This window comes from Mobula birostris, chromosome 11 (genome assembly GCF_030028105.1).
Source record: "Mobula birostris isolate sMobBir1 chromosome 11, sMobBir1.hap1, whole genome shotgun sequence".
In the NCBI taxonomy this organism is placed as follows: domain Eukaryota; kingdom Metazoa; phylum Chordata; class Chondrichthyes; order Myliobatiformes; family Myliobatidae; genus Mobula; species Mobula birostris.
The window spans coordinates 16,501,257-16,524,679 of record NC_092380.1 but is presented as its reverse complement, the minus strand read 5'-3'; the positions used below and the strand labels follow the sequence as shown (position 1 = coordinate 16,524,679).

At 41.9% G+C, this 23,423-nt stretch overlaps 1 protein-coding gene across 1 annotated transcript in view; it reads right to left on the bottom strand.

Annotated features, from left to right (window-relative positions):
• Positions 1-23,423, bottom strand: part of ift56 (intraflagellar transport 56) — an 85,361-nt gene that overhangs the window by 23,415 nt on the left and 38,523 nt on the right. The window contains exons 12-15 of the mRNA XM_072273017.1: positions 14,333-14,396; positions 8,212-8,300; positions 4,228-4,311; positions 2,929-2,998 (exon numbers count right to left, since the gene is read on the bottom strand). Of these exons, the coding sequence (XP_072129118.1) occupies positions 2,929-2,998; positions 4,228-4,311; positions 8,212-8,300; positions 14,333-14,396 (307 nt within the window). The remainder of the gene's footprint in view (positions 1-2,928; positions 2,999-4,227; positions 4,312-8,211; positions 8,301-14,332; positions 14,397-23,423) is intronic.

Sequence of the window (23,423 nt, the reverse complement as noted above, 5' to 3'; positions counted from 1 at the left end):
GGCCCCAAACAGTCCTTCCAGGTGACGCAACACTTCACCTGTGAGTCGAGGGGGGTGATATACTGCGTCCGGTGCTCCCGATGTGGCCTTTCATATATTGGCGAGACCCGACGCAGACTGGGAGACCGCTTTGCTGAACATCTACGCTCTGTCCGCCAGAGAAAGCAGGATCTCCCAGTGGCCACACATTTTAATTCCACATCCCATTCCCATTCTGACATGTCTATCCACGGCCTCCTCTACTGTAAAGATGAAGCCACACTCAGGTTGGGGGAACACCTTATATTCCGTCTGGGTAGCCTCCAACCTGATGGCATGAACATCGACTTCTCTAACTTCCGCTAAGGCCCCACCTCCCCCTCGTACCCCATCTGTTACTTATTTTTATGTACACATTCTTTCTCTCACTCTCCTTTTTCTCCCTCTGTCCCTCTGAATATACCCCTTGCCCATCCTCTGGGTTCCCCCCCCCCGTCTTTCTTCCCGACCTCCTGTCCCATGATCCTCTCGTATCCCCTTTTGCCAATCACCTGTCCAGCTCTTGGCTCCATCCCTCCCCCTCCTGTCTTCTCCTATCATTTTGGATCTCCCCCTCCCCTTCCAACTTTCAAATCCCTTACTCACTCTTCCTTCAGTTAGTCCTGACGAAGGGTCTTTAATAAGATCATGTTCTGACCTGACTGTAACCTCAACTCCCAACTGAAGCCCTAGAAAACTTCTACAAATGTACCATGGAGAGCATTCTGACTGGCTGCATCACTGTCTTGTATGGGGGGGGGGCTACTGCATAAGATCATAGTATGTTGCAGAAACTTGTAAAATTGGTCAGCTCCATCATAGGTACTAGCCACCACAGTATTCAAGGAGTGGTGCCTTAGGAAGGTGGGGTCCATTGTTAAGGACCCCCACCACCCAGGACATGCCCTCTTCACATTGTTACCGTCAGGAAGGAGGTACAGAAGCTTGAAGGCACACATTCAGTGATTCAGGAACAACTTCTTCCCCTCTGCCATCCGATTCCGAAATGGACATTGAACCCATGCACACTACCTCACTACCTTTCTATTTGTTCTTTTTTGCACTACTCGTTTTAACTTAACTACATATATATCGTATATTGATATATGATGGCTTTTAAGCTGAAGGCAATTGAATAGGATCAATCCTCTTATCCGTGATCTTCATTTTCTAAAGGAAATATCACAGTAATTTGAATTATTCACCCACCGTTCCAGACAGGCCACAGCCAAGTTAGTTCATCCCAACGGGGGCAATGACATGTCCCCAACTGGTCTAGTGGTGTGATGAAAAGGAAGAAATAACAAACATACAGCGTTCCTGCTCAGGATTTTATAATCCACTGAAGGATCTATGAGATTGTGTTGTGAGTTTTTGCAAAGGCGCACAACATGATTGCACACAATATTTAGAGACTAATGTATCACAACTTAGCCAGCTACATTTCACAGAAACAAAGGTTTAAAATTATTCATACATCTGAGATATCAATTGAATCTCTCCTGGTTTCCTTAGAGTTAGATTTAGGTGTCAAAAATCTCCCTGCCCACTAGGCAGTAGAAACAAAAGCTTGTGAACATGTCCTAGCAGATTCAAGGACAGCTTCTATCCCACTGTTATAAAGCTCTTGAATGGACCCCTTAAACGATAAAAATGAACTATTCTTCTCTCAAACTATCTTGTCATGTGCTTTGCATTATTTGTTTATCTGCACTGCACTTTCTCTGTAACTGCAACACTATATTCTACCTTTTTTTTTATTTCACAACCTTAATGTACATAAGTATTCAATGGTCTGTAGATCAGAATCAGAATCAGGTTTATCATCACCAGCATGTGACGTGAAATTTGTTAACTTAGCAGTAGCAGTTCAATGCAATACATAATCTAACAGAGAGAGAAAAAAAAACAAATAAAATAAAACAATAAACAAATCAATTACGTATATTGAATAGATTATTAAAAATGTGCAAAAACAGAAATACTGTATATTTTTTAAAAAGTGAGGTAGTGTCCAAAGCTTCAAAGTCCATTTAGGAATTAGATGGCAGAGGGGAAGAAGCTGTTCCTGAATCGCTGAGTGTGAGCCTTCAGGCTTCTGTATCTCCTACCTGATGGTAGCAGCAAGAAAAGTGTATGCTCTGGGTGCTGGAGGTCTTCAATAATGGACGCTGCCTTTCTGAGACACCACTCCCTAAAGATGTCCTGGGTACTTTGTAGGCTAGTGCCCAAGATGGAGCTGACGAGATTTACCACCTTCTGCAGCTTCTTTCGGTCCTGTGCAGTAGCCCCTCCATACCAGACAGTGATGCAGCCTGTCAGAATGCTCTCCATGATACAACTATAGAAGTTTTTGAGTGTATTTGTTGATGGCATTAAAACAAAGTGTTTTCACTCTCAGTACATATCACAATAATAAACCAATTACCAAAAGATACATAATGCTTAACAGTAGGACAACCTCACTCTCATCACACAACTTGTCATTACTTTTGCCTAGAATATCTCTTGATTCTGAAAGTATTTTATCAGCTGGACCAGCCTGCAGTCAATTAAATACATGATGTATTGTTGGCAGTTGATGGCGAATGTGCAAACACGATTAATTGCAGCAATGTTTAAGCACCAAAATCAAGGAGGACTGTTCTGGAATGGAGACGCAGGAGACTGCAGATGCTGGAATCCTTTTTGTTTTGGAATCTAGCAGCCCCTGCCTTAGCCTCCCCCTTTCCTCTCTATATTGGCCATCCTCTCACTATGCTTTTTGTCCCGATGCAGGTTCATGAACTGAAAACTCCACCCATGCCTTTTCCTCTACAGATGTTGCCTAACTCACTGAGTTCCTCAAGCAGTTGTTTTCTTAAATTGTTCTAGATAATCATGGCTTCAGCTAGACAATGTTTCACTTACAGCAACGAGCCAGCCAGCTGAGGTAAATGTAGTCATTCTTCAGCTTCTCATTCTGAATCAGCTGAAATATCTGAGAAATCAAGTTTTAAAAAATGCAATGTTTAGTAAAGGGAAGTGTTAAACTAGTTAATATTCTGCTCATGCACAAGAATGATGATATAAAGAAAAACCATGCACTATAATTGAGAAAAGGATCAGGAAGTTAAAATTTTATAAAAAGAGCCGACATTGATGGGGAACAAAAGAGACTGCAGATGCTGGAATAAGGAGCAACAAACTATCTGCTGAAGAAACTCAGCAGGTCAAGTAGCTTGAAGCAAGGATGCCAGGAAACATTTTGCTTTGTATAGTGGTCAACAAATGGAATAAGGGGATAACCCATTGATCTTATTTAAGAATAAGGTGTTCAAAGATCAAAGTAAATTTATGATCAAAGATGAGCCTTGTTGTGGCAGTGCTTCTTGTAGAAGTGCTCAGTGTGGTCATTTATATTATCAAATGAACGTTCAAAGTTCTGACAGCAGAACCCAACTCTGATATTATGCTCTATTCAATTTTTATCCTTGTAAAGAAAAAAAATATTTTGTTCCCAGTTTTACTAAAATTAACAAAAGAAATTCTGAAATTACTCCAAGACCAGTGAAACAGATCGTGTTAAGCCAATTTATCAACTCCCCTGTATGTTGAAACCGCAGGCTAAAAGTATCAGAAATCCAAGCAACAGGCAGTGAAACTGGAAATGCAACAAATTTTAGATGTTTGAAATCTGAAATAAAAACAGAAAATGCTAGGAACAGTTAGCAGGTCAAATGACATCTGTAGACAGAGAAACAAAGTTAACATTTTGGATCAATGACCCTTCATCAAACTCCAACTCTGTCTTTCTCTTCACAAATGTCAGGTACTGTACCTCCAACAATTTTGCTCCTAAAGCACTTTAGTCTGTAATTTGTGTCCTGCAGCTCATTGCAGTTTGATCTGACTAGTCTAATCGATGATTATACAATAGCTTTAAGTTGCCGGGTCCAGAGAAGGAAGGACAGGGCAATTTGGATGGTGCACCCATGGGATTGCCTTATACTAATGACACTATTGAATGCAAGTCAATGAAACCTGAAGTCACACTTTACTTGTGTGTTCTCCTCAGCCAACAGAGCAAATTGTAAGTCCTTTTCTGGTCTTGGCACCAAAGGTTACAATAAATGCAAACAGAATGGATTTAAAATATTTGCACAATGTTCATCTAAGCTGACGCCCAAGGTCAAAGCTCAAGTACTTGAACAAACAGCAACAACTTACTTCTTCAGCTTCCTTGAAGTTGCCAACAGCTGCTTTTGCCTGTGCATAGTTGAAGTTAAAAAGGTCATCATTGTAGAAGTAACTCTGTTCAATAGAAGAGGAAGACTGTGTCACATTCTATCAACATCTACAATTTTTGGAACACTGAGTGATTCTAGTGTTATCTTTAAAGATAAAATGGGGATGAAAATCAGGTGATTGAAGAGGTCTCATCTCCCTTCCATGATATTGAACATTAGCAATTACAGTAAGATTTCAGCATCTGCTATATTTCCTTCCCTCCTCCCTCATGTGGACCCTACTACTCCTACTACTGTATGGGAGATTAATGCTGATTCTTTGCTTGCACTGTCCAAGCACAAGGGAGGAAAGCAACAACCATAATTGTGCAACACCTCCATCAAACCATTCCAGTGAACAAGCAGATTTGTCACAATGTTGCTCCTCATATGAAACTGATTCACAACACAGTGGATTCCAATTTATTAGGCCATAGGTTAAACCAGGTGAGGATAGTAGGTGGATTTCACACCCCAGTGAGATGGGGACATACCTGAACTAGCACCTAGAGTCAGCTCTGGTGGACTAGGCAGATGAGATCTACAGTGAGATCCAACACCCAGGAAGGTGGATCTGCAATGCTCTGTGTAGAGTGGAGGACATGAAGAGGCACAGAAGTCGTCTTGGTCATCCACTGCAACCAGGGAAGACTCTAGTTATGACATCTACTTGTATCACTGGATTCAGACTTCTGAAGTCAGGACCGTGGAACTGCCCCTGGGCATCAACTTTTTCCACTTTAAAAACTGTCCCACACAGGCTTCCTTACATGAACTCAGCGGGCAAAGGGCCTTTTTCTGTACTGTATCTATGACTCTATGAACATTAACCCAAACCACTAGTACTAAGTTTCTAAAAAATTATGCTCAATTCTTTCACTATAAAAGTAAGGGACATACATACGAATCAAGTTACCACCTGTGTATTTAATCAAAAAGATATATTTTAATACATTTTATTTTGGTAACTGGAGAAACAGCACTGGTGATTGGAATACTTTCTTAGTTTGGGTCTTAATGCATCAGCGTCAAGCACTCTCATGTGAGGTACATGTGCGGAGCAAAGCTCTTTCTACTCTGACACAACAGTGAAGTGCAGCTCACTTTCAAAACGATAACATTTCCACTACCCATCTGATCTACCCCGGGGGGCTTTGGTTTCAATTTATCCAGGCGACAAGCAGCTTTGATACGTTGTGTCTTGATGACTGAAAAATGAGCAGAATTAACCAAACAATTTTTGTTTAATCCCATACTAATATACTATATATATTTACATTCCCCACTTATAGAGTTGAAGTAAAATAAAGCCTCAGAGGAAGAAAAAGATATAACACCACTCGACCCTCAACCCTCAGCTTTTTATTTGGATGGATGCACAGAAGGGTTGGGATTCTTGCAAGCCAACTTCTCTCAGCAACAATCACCATAATATTGGCAGGAAATCAGTGTCATTCATCTAATAATATGTAATGAATATTCTGATCAAATCTTTATATGGCGATGTTTCAGCCTCCTTAGGTTTGTATGTATGGCTTTCTACCAGTCCAGTTCTTTATATTCCTCGCAGTTACAGTCAAGCAATATGTTGGTAACTTCATAGATGGATCCCTGTTTAACAAACATTATCGTTTGTTTCTTTGTACTCATATTTAATATTTTACATTTATCCACATCCAGTGACATTGCTACTATTGAGCCAGCTGCTATAAATTAATAAATTGTTTGAAGCAATCCCTATTTTCATATTCTTTTTTAAGCTATATACGTGATTGATGCCCTAAGATCATTAAAATGGCAACAGTCTGATATCCCTCAATGGGTTATCCAGTTTTTGTGCTCCAAAAGGATCTCATTCTCAAATGCCTTTGTTTTATTGTTTGTCAGCCACTTTTTGGCCTGAGGCTCTGCTTCAGTTCTCTTTTGCTGACCCTGCATTTCCTCTAACAATCAAGGTACAATTGAAGAATTATTTTTAAAAAAAAAACAAGTAATGTGACTTAACAACTGTCAGCTGCTGGCTCTGACACCCAGCATCATGAAGGGTTTCAAAGGCTAGTCATGGCATACATTAACTCCAGCCTCCTAAACAACCTCCACTCATCTTTGGAGCATCTGGACAGTAAAGGCACTCATCAGACTATTGTTTATTTACTACAGCTTTGCCCTTAATACTAAAATTCTAATCAAACTCATGTCCAAACTCCTAGACCTGTGACCCACATCTCCCTTTGCAACTGGATCCTTCACTTCCTGACCAACAGACTACAATCACTAAGGATGGGCAGCAACACCTCTGCCATGATTATTCAAAACACTGATACTCCACATGGCTGTGTCCTCTGTTCCCTAGTCTATTCAAAGGATTCAAAATACACTTATATTCAAAATATGCATGCAGTATACAAGCCTGTGATTTCTCTTCTTCACAGACAGCCATGAAACAAAGAAAACCATGGAGCCCACTCAAAGAAAAAACATCAACCTCCCATGTGCAAAAACAAATTGTGTAAAAGACAACAGGAAAGAACGAGTGGAAACACAGAAAATAAAACACAAAATTGAAAGAGTCTATGTTCAGTTTAGCTCAATGTTCATTATCTGCAAGCCACCCCGATTCAAAATCGCTCAAAACAGCAAAATGGCAGCAGGAAAGGAGCAATCAGGAACTACAGTTCAATCCACAAACTGCAGACCCAGAACTTTGGTACCATCCTCCAACAGCATTGAAGGAGAGAAAAACCATCACACGCAAACACCTTCCTCTGGCAGCAGCACGCGAGAGGCTGGTAAATGGCACAGAACACCCACTCGCCTTCTGCTCACTCCTCAATGATTTCCATCTTCCTTGGCGCTTTACATGGTGAGATCAGTGAGAGATGGAGTCAATCATGGGCTCGTGCCCCATCTCTAAGCTTCTTGGCCTTCAGGCCACTCGCCTCCGGGAAACTTCTCAGAGACAGCAAAGTGCCAGATCACTCAATTGTCCCCAAAACACACCATCAAACTGTAGCTCACAGACTGTAACAGTATCAGAAACACATTTAAAAGAAAAAGATGAGGTAAAAGAAGTGAAAGAGACCGTTTCATGGACCATCTGGAAAAAGTCACCCGTGGTAGTGTTGTTTGCCAGCATCATTTGCTTCTGGATACCCTCACAAATGCATGGCCAGATGATGGAAATCCAAACCAACACACACACAAAATGCTGGAGGAACTCAGCAGGTCAAGCAGCATCTACGGAAATGAATAAACAGTAGACGTTTTGGGCTGAGACCCCTCTTCAGGATACTGAAAAGTTCTTACATCTACTCTTTGGCCAACTACCTTCAATTTATGTTCTTTGCTTATGCTTCCTCTGCTGCTGCAACTAATTTACTCTTACTTATCCCATCAAACTCATTATTTTATTTTTTTCTGCTTGAAATTTAATATTGATCATTCCACTAGAATTGAGTCCAATTATCTTTCTGGAATCAAATTTGGATCCTTGTGGTCTGCTATGTTGAACTTCAACACGTCTATAGCATTGCACTATTTCCACAACTCTCTTAACCTTTTGGTTCTGGTAACCTCACGATGACCGGTTCCTAGGTACCTTCCTTTACCTCTCTAGAGGTATTTATCACTTATCCCAAGCTTGTCAAGAAGTGATGTGCCTTGGAACAGTATAACAAAATTGTGCTCACATTAGTTGCAAAATACCATATCCAGTCTGATCCAGCCTCTGACTTCACTGATAGACTCACAAAGCAATTTACACTAGTGAGCACAATTTCTATCTTTCAAATATTGGTCCATGCTTCTGGATTACTATTCTTGTACCATGACCTCAACATCATTTTACAGAAGAACTTGTGCACACCATCCAATGTGATAACTAGGTTGAATGCTCGGGTGAAAGAGTAAAAAAAATGCGACCTACCTTGACAGAGTTTAGGTAGATCAAAACATCCTCAAATTGTTTCAATAGGAAGAAACAGGAGGCCATACACTGACGACCAGGGATGGTATCTAAAAATAAGATTGAAGTTTTGTGGTAAGAGTAGAAAACTACATAAGAATGGAATTTAACTAATCCAGCTATTCTCATTCCAACACTAATCAGTATTTATACCGTGTTAAAAGCCACTCTGTGGAAAAATTCTTTCAGAAAGATGGGTTTTCCACCTTAAAAGTCCCTCTGTATCACATGTAAATTGGAGTGGGATGACTGTGTAGGTTTCCAATTCCTCCTACATTCCAACGAAGTATGGGTTAGGGTTAATGAGTTGTGGGCATGCTATGTTGGCGCCAGAAACATGGCCACATTTGTGGGCTGTCCAACACAATCCTCGCTGATTTGATTTGATGCAAACAACGCATTTCACTGTATGTTTTGATGCTCATTTGACAAATAAAAGCTAAATCTGAAAATCTTATTTTCCAGATATTTTCCTTAGGATGGGCAAGCATGCTGGTCTCAGCACTCTATAGTGAGTAGGAATAATTAGTAAAATGATCTGTAAACATTATAATTATCTGACAAGTGTTTCTGCTAGGTTAGACTGGAATCTTAGAACATAGAATATAGAACATAGAAATTTACAGCACATTAGCTGTGGAGATTGCGGAGGCATTAGCGATGATCTTTCAAGTCGATAGATTCTGGCATGGTTCCAGAGGACTGGAAGATTGCAAATGTCACTCCGCTATTTAAGAAGGGGGCAAGGAAGCAAAAAGGAAACTATAGACCTGTTAGCTTGACATCGGTGGTTGGGAAGTTGTTGGAGTCGATTGTTAAGGATGAGATTACAGAGTACCTGGAGGCATATGACAAGATAGGCAGAACTCAGCATGGATTCCTTAAAGGAAAATCCTGCCTGACAAACCTATTACAATTTTTTGAGGAAATTACCAGTAGGCTAGACAAGGGAGATGCAGTGGATGTTGTATATTTGGATTTTCAGAAGGCCTTTGACAAGGTGGCACACATGAGGCTACTTAACAAGATAAGAGCCCATGAAATTACGGGAAAGTTACAAACGTGGATAGAGCTTTGGCTGATTGGCAGGAAACAGACAGCGGGAATAAAGGGATCCTATTCTGGTTGGCTGCCAGTTACCAGTGGTGTTCCACAGGGGTCCGTGTTGGGGGCTGCTTCTTTTTACATTGTACATCAACGATTTGGATTATGGAATAGATGGCTTTGTGGCTAAGTTTGCTGACGATACGAAGATAGGTAGAGGGACCGGTAGTGCTGAGGAAACAGAGAGTCTGCAGAGAGACTTGGATAGATTGGAAGAATGGGCAAAGAAGTGGCAAATGAAGTACAATGTTGGAAAGTGTATGGTTATGCACTTTGGCAGAAGTAATAAACGGGCAGACTATTATTTATATGGGGAAAGAATTCAAAGTTCTGAGATGCAACGGGACTTGGGAGTCCTCGTACAGGATACCCTTAAGGTTAACCTCCAGGTTGAGTCGGTAGTGAAGAAGGCGAATGCAATATTGGCATTCATTTCTAGAGGAATAGAGTACAAGAGCAGGGATGTGATGTTGAGGCTCTATAAGGCGCTGGTGAGACCTCACTTGGAGTACTGTGGGCAGTTTTGGTCTCCTTATTTAAGAAAGGATGTGCTGACGTTGGAGAGGGTACAGAGAAGATTCACTAGAATGATTCCAGGAATGAGAGGGTTAACATATGAGGAACATTTGTCCACTCTTGGACTATATTCCTTGGAGTTTAGAAGAATGAGGGGAGACCTCATAGAAACATTTCGAATGTTGAAAGGCATGGACAGAGTGGATGTGGCAAAGTTGTTTCCCATGATGGGGGAGTCTAGTACGAGAGGGCATGACTTCAGGATTGAAGGGCGCCCATTCAGAACAGAGATGCAAAGAAATTTTTTTAGTCAGAGGGTGGTGAACCTATGGAATTTGTTGCCACGGGCAGCAGTGGAGGCCAAATCATTGGGTGTATTTAAGGCAGAGATTGATAGGTATCTGAGTAGCCAGGGCATCAAAGGTTATGGTGAAAAGGCGGGGGAGTGGGACTAAATTGGAGAATGGATCAGCTCATGATAAAATGGCGGAGCAGACTCAATGGGCTGAATGGCCAACTTCTGCTCCTTTGTATTATGGTCTTATTAAAGGGCCTTCAGCCCACTATGTCGTGCCGACCACGTAACCTACTCTAGAAACTGCCTAGAATTTCCCGAGTGCTTAGCCCTCTATTTTTCTAAGTTTCATGTACCTATCTAAGAGGCTCTTAAAAGACCCTATTGTATCTGCTTCCACCATCGCTGCCAGCAGTGCATTCCACACACCCAGAACATTCTGTGTGAAAAACTTACTCCTGACATCCCCTTGGTACCTATTCTCAAGCACCTTAAAAGTATGCAAGTACAAACATGTGTCCTGATTTTGCAGATTTTTCTGTGCCGCCTTACAAAAAAATAACATGTTGGAAGTTTGTCTCACCAAGCATTAGCCACACCTCCATCATCATGTTAATCAACACAAATAAACCCATGACTCCCTTTCAAGAACTCTTCATCTCATGTTTTTGAAATACATTGCTTATTTATTTATTTATTCTCCTTTGTATTTGCCCAGTTTGTCTTTTGCACGTTGGTTGTTTGTCCGTCCTGTTGGGTACGGTCTTTCATTGATTTATCGTGTTTCTTGGATTTACTGAGTATTCCCGCAAGAAAACAAATCTCTGGGTTGTGTATCACAACATATATGTACTTTGATAATAAATTTACTTTGAACTTCAGCTAATTAATTCCATTTGTAATCACTTAGCCTTTCTGGGTAGACTCAAGGATACCAACGGGCACATTTTTATTTAAGTAATAGATTACTGTACCTTAGAGCACTTAATAAACTCCACACACAGTTTTTTTAAAAGTTGGTCGTACTTTAGAATTGCTAGTGGATGGTTGCAAATACACAAAATGTTGATTATTTTTAAATAATCTACTAATTTTCAACTGTGTTATCAAGGCAGCACTGGGCTGTGATTCAAATACAAGAAGAAATATTTTTAAGATATTATGTAAGATTTTATGTTTTGTGATACTTGTGTCTCAACAAGGAAGTGAGAGAAACAATAGCAACCTTTGTACCAATTAGCCGGATGTTTGTTGTAGGCTACACACTAGAACTTATTATTAAGGACATGCTGGGAGATGCTTAGAAAATCATAAAGGGCAGATTCCATAGCTAGGAGATAATTGTTTTGGGATAGGAGGACTGAAATGAAGAGGAGAGAGAGGTGGATGCTCAGTTATTGAAGGTATTCCAGAGGTGGTTGACAGTATTTCCTAGAATATGCACAGAAGGCAGGAATGGGGAGCTGAGGCACAGGACTGGCCGTGATTTTATTGAATAGTAAACAGCTCAAGGGCTACTTATGGCCTATTTCCATTTCCAATTCCTCACCTTCTTGTATCTCAGGTGTTGTTTTGTTTTACACCACGAGAGCACACTAACTTGCACTTCAATTCATGCCAGAACTTTTCAGAGATAAAATTTGCCTGAGTCAGTGGAATTTAATGATGATTTTTTCTTTACTGTTTGTACTAGTCTCTGGTTCCGTGCCTTGAATACTGCAGCACAAAACCACAATTGATAGTTTGATATTTTCCATCTTGCATCACTGGGTGAAATGAGGAGCAGGAGCCACGACAACTAAATATGAACATGAGAAAATCTACAGATGCTGGAAATTCAAGCAACACACACAAAATGCTGGTGAACGCAGCAGGCCAGGCAGCATCCATAGGAAGAAGTACAGTTGACGTTTCGGGTTGAGACCCTTTGTCAGGACTAATGGAAAGAAAAGATTGTAAGAGATTTGAAAGTGGGAGAGGGAGGGGGAGACCCGAAATGATAGGAGAAGACAGGAGAGGAAGGGGATGAAGCTAAGAGGTGGGAAGTTGATTGGCAGAAGAGATACAAGGCTGGAGAAGGGGGAAGTATCAGAGCACGGAAGGCCGAGGAAGAAAGAAAGGGGGAGGGGAGCACCAGAGGAAGATGGAGAACAGGCAAAGAGTTATGGTGAGAGGGAAAGAGAGAGAAACAAACAAATAAATAAATAAATTTTAGGGATGGGGTAAGAAGGGGAGGAGGGACATTAATGGAAGTTAGAGAAATCAATGTTCATGTGATCAGGTTGGAGGCTACCCAGATGGAACATAAGATGTTGTTCCTCCAACCTGAGTGTGGCTTCATCTCAATAGTAGAGGAGGCCATGGATTGACATATTGGAATGGGACTGGGACGTGGAATTAAAATGTGTGGCCACTGGGAGATCCTGCTTCCTTTGGCGGACAGAGTGTAGGTGTTCAGCGAAGCGGTCTCCAATCTGCATCGGGTCTCACCAATATATAGAAGGATACACTGGGAGCACCAGACACAGTATATCACACCAGCAGATTCACAGGTGAAGTATCGCCTCACCTGGGAGAACTGTCTGGGGCCCTGAATGGTGGTGAGAGCGGAAGTGTAAGGGCAGGTGTAGGACTTGTTCCGCTTACAAGGATAAGTGCCAGGAGGGAGATCGGTGGGAAGGGATGGGGGGATGACGAATGGACAAGGGAGTCGCGTAGGGAGCAATCCCTGCGGAAAGCAGAAAGTGGGGGGGGGGGGAGGGAAAATGTGCTTCGTGGTGGGATCCCGTTGGAGATGGCGGAAGTTAAGGAGAATTATATGTTGGACACTGAGGCTGGTGGGGTGGTAGGTGAGGACAAGAGGAACCCCATCCCTAGTGGGGTGGCAGGAGGATAGGGTGAGAGTAGATGTGCGTGAAATGGGAGCGATGGAAGGGAAGCCCCTTTCTTTAAAAAAGGAAGACATCTCCTTCGTCCTGGAATGAAAAGCCTCATTCTGAGAGCAGATGCGGCAGAGTCGGAGGAATTGAGAGAAGGGGATGGCACTTTTACAAATAACAGGGTGGGAAGTGGAACAGTCCAGGTAGCTGAGAGAGTCCGTAGGCTTATAGTAGACATCAGTAGATAAGCTGTATCCAGAGATAGAGACAGAGAGATCAAGGAAGGGAAGCAGGGTGTCAGAAATGGACCAGGTAAATTTGAGGGCAGGGTGGAAGCTGCAGGCAAGGTTGATGAAGTCAGGAAGCAGCACCAATGCAGTCGTCGATGTAGTGAAGGAAAAGTGGGGGACAGATACCAGTATAGGCTTGGAACATGGACTGTTCCACATAGCCAACAAAAAGGCAGGCATAGCTGGGACCCATACGGGTGCCCATGGCTACACCTTTAGTTTGGAGGAGATGGGAGGAGCCAAAGGAGAAATTGTTAACAGTAAGGACTAATTCCACTAGACGGAGGAGAGTGGTGGTATAGGAGAACTGGTTAGGTCTGGAATCTAAAAAGAAATGGAGAGCTTTGAGACCTTCCTGGTGGGGAATGGAGGTATATAGGGACTGGACATCCATGGTGAAAATAAGTCGATGGGGCCAGGGAACTTGAAATCATTGAAAAAATTCAGAGCATGAGAAGAGTCACAGACATAGGTGGGAAGGGATTGAACAAGGGGGGATAAAACCGTGACTAAGTATGCAGAAATGAGTTTGGTGGGGCAGGAGCAAGTTGAAACAATGGGTCTACCCGGACAAGCAGGTTAGTGGATCTTGGGTAGGAGGTAGAAACGGGAAGTGCGAGGTGTGGGAACTATAAGGTTGGTGACAGTGAATGGGAGATCCCCAGAGCTGATAAGGTCGGTGATGGTGTGGGAGACAATGGCCTGGTGCTCCTTAGTGGGGTGATGTTCGAGGGGTAAATAAGAGGAGGTATCAGCGAGTTGTCGCTGTGCCTCGGCAAGGTAGAGGTCAGTACGCCAGACTACTACAGTGCCCCCCTTATCAGCGGGTTTTATGGTAAGGTTAGGATCGGCACGGAGGGAGTGGAGAGCAGAGCTTTCAGAAGGAGTGAGATTGGAATTGGGACAAGGTGTGGTGAAGTTGAGAAGGTTGATGTCCCGTCAGCAGTTAAATATGATCTGTTTTAACTTGCTTGCACTTGCATAACTCCATTACATACCACATTCGCTGGCAGATCCTCCAACCAGCTGGAAATATTGCTGTGCAATCTTCAGGTGCTCCCTCTGTGAACAAACAAAGAGACTTTGTCAGAATTTCTGTGCAGTACTTATCACTAAGTACTGGTCAATTTAACAATAGATGGAATGCTGAATAAAACTGGTGACATAAAACCAGCTTCTTCCCCCAGGCTGTGAGACCACCCTGCTACTACCTAGTACACATTATTTATGACAGTGCCTGTAGCATTACATTGTGGTATATTTAACTATATGTTGTAAATACACTTTATATCAACTGGTACATCTACAGAATAATATGTCAATATTGTGTTAATATATTAAGTGCTGCATCTGATATACAGTACTGTACAAAAGTCATGTAAAAATTCTGTAAAGCAAGATTGCTTTCAAAAACACTGAAATTAAAAGCTTCTAAATATAAAAAAACTATAAAGAGCAGTAAATAGAATCAGAACCAGAACCATTATCACTGGTGTGTGTCGTTAAATTAGCAGCAGCAGTTCAACGCAATACATAATATAGAAGAAGAAAATAATAATAATAAATAATAAATAAGCAAATCAATTACAGTATACATGTATTGAATGGATTAAAAATAATGCAACAAAAACAGAAATAATATATATTAAAAAAGTGATGTGGTGTTCACTGGTTCAATGTCCATTTAGGAATTGGACGGCAGAGGGGAAGAAGCTGTTCCTGAATTGCTGAGTGTGTGTACCTTCAGGCTTCTGTACCTCCCACCTGATGGTAACAGTGAGAAAAGGGCATGCCCTGGGTGCTGGAGGTCCTTAGTAATGGACGCTGCCTTTCTGAGACAGGAGACACTTGAAGATGTCCTGGGTACTTTGCAGGCTAGTACCCAAGATGGAGCCGACTAAATTTTTTTAAAAAATTTTATTTGGATAAGGAATTCATAAATATCATGTACTTTTTTCACACATATAACCTTTTCCATTTTTTTTATATGTATAAAACTACAATTATTTATACATTCTTAAGTACACATTGAGATCATATAAAAGGAAAATAAACATTTAAATAGGTAATTATGTACTGTGGTAAATCTAACCTAATAGGCTAAGTAATGGAATTAGTTGTTAAGAAAAATGGTAATAATAGTTTCCATATAACCCTTCTGGACCATTTCCACTGGTCCAAAATGTTGTATATAAGCCTATGTATCAACCATTGTAGGTGTTTATATCCTAATTTGTTCATGCTTGCTCCTGCCCGCAGACATAATTATCCAATCCCTATGTACTTATTTACTTAATTTTTTTCATTTTTTTATCCCTTTCCCAAATCTTTCCCTTTACTTGTGTTAATTCTCTATTTTCCAAAAGAAAACAAAAAAAAAAAACAAACATTTAGACTAGGGGTGCTTACGTTAGCAATATTACTGTGTTGATGAGAAGAGCAGTATAAATCATTAGGAGAGTCATCTAAAGTCTGCTCGCATTGGGGTTATATATTCAATCCATTTATTCCAGATTTGATAAAATTTTTCTTTTTGAGTTCTCAGGGAGTAAGTCAACTTTTCCATTTTAAATATTTCCAAGATAATTTCGTACCAATCTTCTAATGTAGGTGGTATTGGATTTAGCCATTTTCTAGTGATTGATTTCTTACTTGCTGCTAAGAGGGCCTGCAGCAACTTTATATCTTCCTTCTGTTCAAAAAAAATACATGCCCCAAATAGAGCGTCTCAAAGTTCAGAGGTATCTGGGACCTAAGTACCTTAACTAATGTTCTATGAATACCTTCCCAAAATAGACTTAATTTAGGGCAATCCCAAAAAATATGAAAATGATTTGCCTCCTTGGAGCCGCACCTTCTCCAACACATCACATTTGTATCTTTATATTTTTCCTGATATGGGGTCTTGAAGTATCTTATAATGTTTTTCCAACAATGTTCTCTCCAAGTCAAAGAATTAGTCGAGGACCATTGAAAGCTGCAGATTTTCTCCCAAGCCTCCTCTGAAAGTACCAACCCCGGTTCTTTCTCCCACTTCTCTTTAATATACAGTGTATTTACATTTTTAGCATGGGAGAGTGCATTATATAATCGAGAAACTGATTTACTAGGTATTGAACTGCAAGCCGAATTCAGAATCTTGAAAAATTCTAATTCTACTGTTGATAGGTCTGTATATCTACAACTCTGGTTAACATAGTTTCGTACTTGAAGGTACCTAAAAAGTCATTATGTTCTAGGCCATGTTTGTCCTGCAGGATTTGGAAACTTTGTAATACTCTTTTATCTATAAATGAGAGGTAGGTTGTAAGACCTTTCTTTATCCATAGCTCAAATCTTTTATCTCCTCTGTTGGGAAGGAATTCGGTATCATATGCACACCATCTAAAGAGTTTTAACATGTTATTAATTCCACATGAATTAACCACCTTCTGCCATACTTTTAATGTAAGATTTATCCAAGCGTTTTTAAATTTTTCCAACTGGGCCATCAATCCTTTGTCAGCTATTGAGGCCTGAAGAGGAAAACTGTCAACTAATCCAAATTCTATTTCCTTCCATCTAGCCTTATATTCCCTATTACACCAATATAACAGAGGGGTTATCTGTGAGGCATAAAAATAATTTCTCAGGCAAGGAAGAACCATACCTCCTCCTTCCTTCCCTAACTGTAAGGTGTTATATCGAATTCTAGGTTTCTTTCCTTGCCAAATGAAGCAGGAAATCCATTTGTCCCATTCCCTGAATTGATTATCATCCACCTCCACCGGTAAAGTACGGAAAAGATACAATAACCGAGGAAGAATATTCATTTTTATAGTATTTATCCTTGAGTTTAAACTTAAAAAGGGGATAAGATTCCATCTATGCATATCTGCTTTTATCTCTGAGATTAATGGCCCATAATTTACCTGTGACAGTGTTGAAAGATCCTTCGGCAGGGTTATTCCTAAATATTTTAATGATTTAGCTTCCCACTTAAGATCATATGTATCCTGCAATTTTTTGGATGGTGTATAATTTTGGGACATAACCTGCATTTTCTTTACATTTATTTTATAACCTGATATTTTCCCAAAGTCATCCAACAGTGTAAACAATCCTATAAATGATTTTTCTGGTTCACTCAGATAGACCAAAACATCATCTGCGAATAACGCCACTTTCTGTTCAATCCCTGCCACCTTGATACCTTTTACGATTTCGCTCTGTCTTATTATTTGGGCAAGTGGTTCAATATATAGCGCAAAAAGGAGAGGAGAAATTGGGCATCCCTGTCTAGTGCCTCTCTCTAAGATGAAGGAGTCAGAGAGGTCCCCATTTATCTTAATTCGGGCTGTAGGGCTGTCATATAGAGTCTGAATTACTTTAATAAACTTTTCTTGAAAGCCGAATCTTCCTAACACTCTGTATAGGAATGCCCAACTAACCGAATCAAAAGCTTTCTCAGCGTCCAATCTTACTACCATTGTCTCTGTCTCGTTCTTATTAACCTGTTCTAATATGTGCAGAGTTCTCCTTATGTTGTCCTGTGTTTGTCTTTGTTGAATAAATCCAGTCTGGTCTAAGTGGATTAGGCCAGGTAAAAGCTTTTCCAATCTGCGCGCTAATATAGATGTAAATAGTTTCTAATCTAAATTAAGAACACTAATTGGCCGATAATTGCCACATTCTAGTTTATCTTTACCCTCTTTAGGAATAACTGAAATAATCGCTTCTCTCCAGGATAATGGAGTTTCTCCTCTCTGCAAGATCCAATTAAAGGTGTTAAGTAGTAATGGGGCTAACTGTGTCTTCAGGGACTTGTACCACTCTGAGGTAAACCCATCAGAACCCGGGGACTTTCCAGCCTTTGACCTAGAGATGGCCACGTTCAGTTCTTTGACAGTTACTGGTTCTAATAAACTTTCATTTTGTAAATCTGTAAGTTTAGGTAGATCTAAAAAATTCAATACACTGTCTATATAGGGCTCATTGGGGGCCCGGGGTTGGGAGTACAGCTCTCGATAATATGTTTCAAAACTCTCTTGAATTTTCCCTATTGTACTCTCCACAAGCTTTGTCTTTGGATTCTTTATTTTATGAATTGTATTGTCTGCTTGTTGTTTTCGTAATTTATATGCTAATAATCTAGCTGATTTACCTCCTACTTCATAATTCTTTTGTCTCAGGTAAAGAAAATTTCTTTGTTTCCAATGTATAAATATCATCAATTTCACTTTGCAATTTCCTAATTTCCTGTTTTCGATTTGAATTACTTTTGTTGCTATCTACAACTTGAAGTTGTTTTAATTTTCCTTGAAGGTCTGCTAATTTTTGTGCATTGATTTTTTTCATGTGAGTGGTAATGGAAATAATTTTCCCTCTCAGTACAGCTTTCAATGTATCCCATAAGATCACTGGTGATGTTTCTCCCGTGTCATTAAGGTCTAGATATTCTTTGATTTCTCCCCTTAATCTCTCCATTACTTTTGGGTTATTGAGTATATTTGAGTTTAGCCTCCATAGTGTTTTCCTCATTTTCCTTTCCAGGATTAGAGACATAGAGACTGGGCTATGATCCGACAGATCAATTGTTGCAATATTACAGTTTTTTATCCTGAGTCTATCTGTATTAAAGATAAAGAAGTAGTCTATCCTTGAATAGGCTGAATGAGGGAAAGAGTAATATGTATAATCTTTACTAGTAGGGTGTAATTCCCTCCAGACATCTATAATTCCCAACAACACACATCAAAGTTGCTGGTGAACGCAGCAGGCCAGGCAGCATCTCTAGGAAGAGGCACAGTCGACGTTTCAGGCTGAGACCCTTCGTCAGGACTAACTGAAGGAACAGTGAGTAAGGGATTTGAAAGTTGGAGGGGGAGGGGGAGATCCAAAATGATAGGAGAAGACAGGAGGGGGAGGGATGGAGCCAAGAGCTGGACAGGTGATTGGCAAAAGGGGATACGAGAGGATCATGGGACAGGAGGTCCGGGAAGAAAGACAAGGCGGGGGGGGCCCCAGAGGATGGACAAGAGGTATATTCAGAGGGACAGAGGGAGAAAAAGGAGAGTGAGAGAAAGAATGTGTGCATAAAAATAAGTAACAGATGGGGTACGAGGGGGAGGTGGGGCCTAGCGGAAGCTAGAGAAGTTGATGTTCATGCCATCAGGTTGGAGGCTACCCAGACGGAATACAAGGTGTTGTTCCTCCAACCTGAGTGTGGCTTCATCTTTACAGTAGAGGAGGCCGTGGATAGACATGTCAGAATGGGAATGGGATGTGGAATTAAAATGTGTGGCCACTGGGAGATCCTGCTTTCTCTGGCGGACAGAGCATAGGTGTTCAGCAAAGCGGTCTCCCAGTCTGCGTCGGGTCTCGCCAATATATAAAAGGCCACATCGGGAGCACTGGACGCAGGATATCACCCCCGTCGACTCACAGGTGAAGTGTTGCCTCACCTGGAAGGACTATTTGGGGCCCTGAATGGTGGTAAGGGAGGAAGTGTAAGGGCATGTGTAGCACTTGTTCCACTTACACGGATAAGTGCCAGGAGGGAGATCAGTTGGGAGGGATGGGGGGGGGGACGAATGGACAAGGGAGTTGTGTAGGGAGCGATCCCTGCGGAATGCAGAGAGAGGGGAGGAGGGAAAGATGTGCTTAGTGGTGGGATCCCGTTGGAGGTGGCGGAAGTTACGGAGAATAATATGTTGGACCCGGAGGCTGGTGGGGTGGTAGGTGAGGACCAGGGGAGCCCTATTCCTACTGGGGTGGCGGGAGGATGGAGTGAGAGCAGATGTACGTGAAATGGGGGAGATGCGTTTAAGAACAGAGTTGATAGTGGAGGAAGGGAAGCCCCTTTCTTTAAAAAATGAAGACATCTCCCTCGTCCTAGAATGAAAAGCCTCATCCTGAGAGCAGATGCGGCGGAGACGGAGGAATTGCGAGAAGGGGATGGTGTTTTTGCAAGAGACGGTGAGAAGAGGAATAGTCCAGATAGCTGTGAGAGTCAGTAGGCTTATAGTAGACATCAGTGGATAAGCTGTCTCCAGAGACAGAGACAGAAAGATCTAGAAAGGGGAGGGAGGTGTCAGAAATGGACCAGGTAAACTTGAGGGCAGGGTGAAAGTTGGAGGCAAAGTTAATAAAGTCAACGAGTTCTGCATGCGTGCAGGAAGCAGTGCCAATGCAGTCGTCGATGTAGCAAAGGAAAAGTGGGGGACAGATACCAGAATAGGCATGGAACATAGATTGTTCCACAAACCTAACAAAAAGGCAGGCATAGCTTGGACCCATACGGGTGCCCATAGCTACACCTTTAGTTTGGAGGAAGTGGGAGGAGCCAAAGGAGAAATTATTAAGAGTAAGGACTAATTCCGCTAGATGGAGCAGAGTGGTGGTAGAGGGGAACTGATTGGGTCTGGAATCCAAAAAGAAGCGTAGAGCTTTGAGACCTTCCTGATGGGGGATGGAAGTATATAAGGACTGGACATCCATGGTGAAAATAAAGCGGTGAGGGCCAGGGAACTTAAAATCATCGAAAAGTTTAAGAGCGTGAGAAGTGTCACAAACATAGGTCGGAAGGGATTGAACAAGGGGTGATAAAATAGTGTCGAGGTATGCAGAAATGAGTTCGGTGGGGCAGGAGCAAGCTGAGACAATAGGTCAGCCAAGACAGGCAGGTTTGTGGATCTTGGGTAGGAGGTAGAAACGGGAAGTGCGGGGTGTGGGAACTATAAGGTTGGTAGCAGTGGATGGGAGATCCCCTGAGCGGATAACGTCGGTGATGGTGTGGGAGACAATGGCCTGGTGCTCCTTAGTGGGGTCACGATCGAGGGGTAAATAAGAGGAGGTATCCGCGAGTTGTCACTGTGCCTCGGCAAGGTAGAGGTCAGTACGCCAGACTACAACAGCAACCCCCTTATCGGCGGGTTTAATAATAAGGTTAGGATTAGTGCGGAGGGAGTGGAGAGCAGAGCGTTCCGAAGGAGTGAGGTTGGAATGGGGACAAGGTGCGGTGAAGTCGAGACGGTTGATGTCCCGTCGGCAATTAGCGATAAAGAGATCCAGAGCAGGCAGAAGACCAGAGCGGGGTGTCCATGAAGAAGAGGAGGGTTGAAGACGGGAGAAGGGGTCATCAGTGGGGGTGGAAGGGTCCTTGCCGAAGAAGTGTGCTCGGAGACGGAGGAAGAAAAGTTCCGCATCATGGCGAACACGGAACTCGCTGAGGTGTGGGCGAAGGGGGACAAAGGTGAGGCCCTTACTGAGAACAGAGCGTTCTGCCTCCGACAGTTGAAGGTCGGAGGGGATGGTAAAGATCCGGCACGGATGAGAGCTGGGATCAGAGGGGGGAGGGGGGAGGCTGGGGGTGTCAATAGAGAGGGGAGGGTTGGGGTGAGAGGAAGATGGAGCCTCCGAGGGCCCAGGAGTTGACGGTGGGATCTGAGGAAGATGGGGCTGCGGAGTGGTGGTGGGGGAATCTATAATTCCCAACTCCTCCATCAATGAATTCACTTTCCGAGTCAGAGGTTTATTCTGAGTAACTATTCTTGAAGAATCTAATATAGGATTTAATCTAATATTAAAATCCCCTCCACAAATTACTACCCCTTGAGAACTGACCATTAGGTCAAAGATGTGTCTATAAAATGACCATTCACAACCTGGAGGAGCATAAACATTCAGCAATGTTATTTCTGTACCTTCTGTTCTTCCTGTGATTTTTACGAACCCGTCCTTCTTTGTCTCTAGTCTCTGAAATATGTTCATAATTAAGAGTACTTGATATTAAAGTAGCTACCCCTCTTTTGTGACTCAATTTATATGATGAATAAAATACATGCTTAAAGCCCATTCTTTTTAATTTTCCATGTTCAGATTGGCTCATATGTGTTTCCTGGAGGAAAGCTATTTGTGCCCTCTCTTTTTTCAATTTAGACATAATATTATTTCTTTTAATTGGATTCAAAACCCCATTAACATTATAGGAAATTATTTTTACCAATTCAGTTTGCAGTTTTCTCTAGTAGAAAAAAAAACTCTCCTTTTCTAACCAAACAGTAAGCAATCCCTTCTCAACAGTAAACCAAGACATATAACCACACCCTAGACACTTTTGAACGTGCAACATTTGAAAATTTTTCCCGACTTCCCACAGTGAGGCCTGAGCACCGACCCGCCTCAGTTCGGAGGGATAACCTCTATCTTCACCCTGTGTTAGAGGGCCCTCAGCAGTTTGAATAATAATAGAGAATTTTCTCCTATTTATGTCTCGACCATATTGCTATCATTCAAGTTATTCCATCTAGTTTATTTTCAGTTACCAGTTTTCATTTTACCTTTAAGTCCGATTTACTCTTTTCAGTCATTTCTCTTAATTATTCTGTGTTCTCTGTACATTCGCATCTGAATATTTGCAGCTTTTCCTTGTAGTTTGACACTCTGGTTCGTGTGGAGCGTCCTCGCCCCACTAACTGCCACGACTTCTGCCGAATCCTCTCCAGTAGCGACTCTGGTTGGGTGATAACTTTAATAGGTAGTCCCCGGTCTGCCAGGTCCAATGTTGCCTCCTCCACCGTAGCGTAAGTTTTTGTCCCTTCGTCGTAAAAGACTCTCAGCCGAGCTGGATACAGGGTCTGGAATATGATGTTGTTTTCCTTCAGGACTCTCCGTGTTTCCGTATATTCCTTCTGTCTGGCAAGAATCTCTGGTGCGTAGTCGTGGTCTAAACTGATTTTACAGTTGTTCCACATGAAACCTTTCTTTTGCCATGCCCTTTTAAGCACCTCTTCCTTCGTTCTGTAACTGAGAAATCTGACCAGAATCGATCTGGGCTGGGCGCCTGCTGGAGGCTGTGGTGCCAATGCGCGGTGAGCTCTTTCTATCTGTAGCTCTTTTGCGGCCGGTATATCAAGGTTCTCTCTAAGTAGCTTCTCCGTGAAGGGAATCATCAATCCGGGTTTACCTTCAGTTCCTTCGGGAACTCCGTAAATCCTCACATTTTCCCTTCTCCAGCGGCCTTCTTGATCTATTAGTTTCCACTGCAGCTGGTCTTGCAGCTTCAGCATTTCTGCTATCACCTCCTCTGCGTTTTGTAGCTTCTCTTCA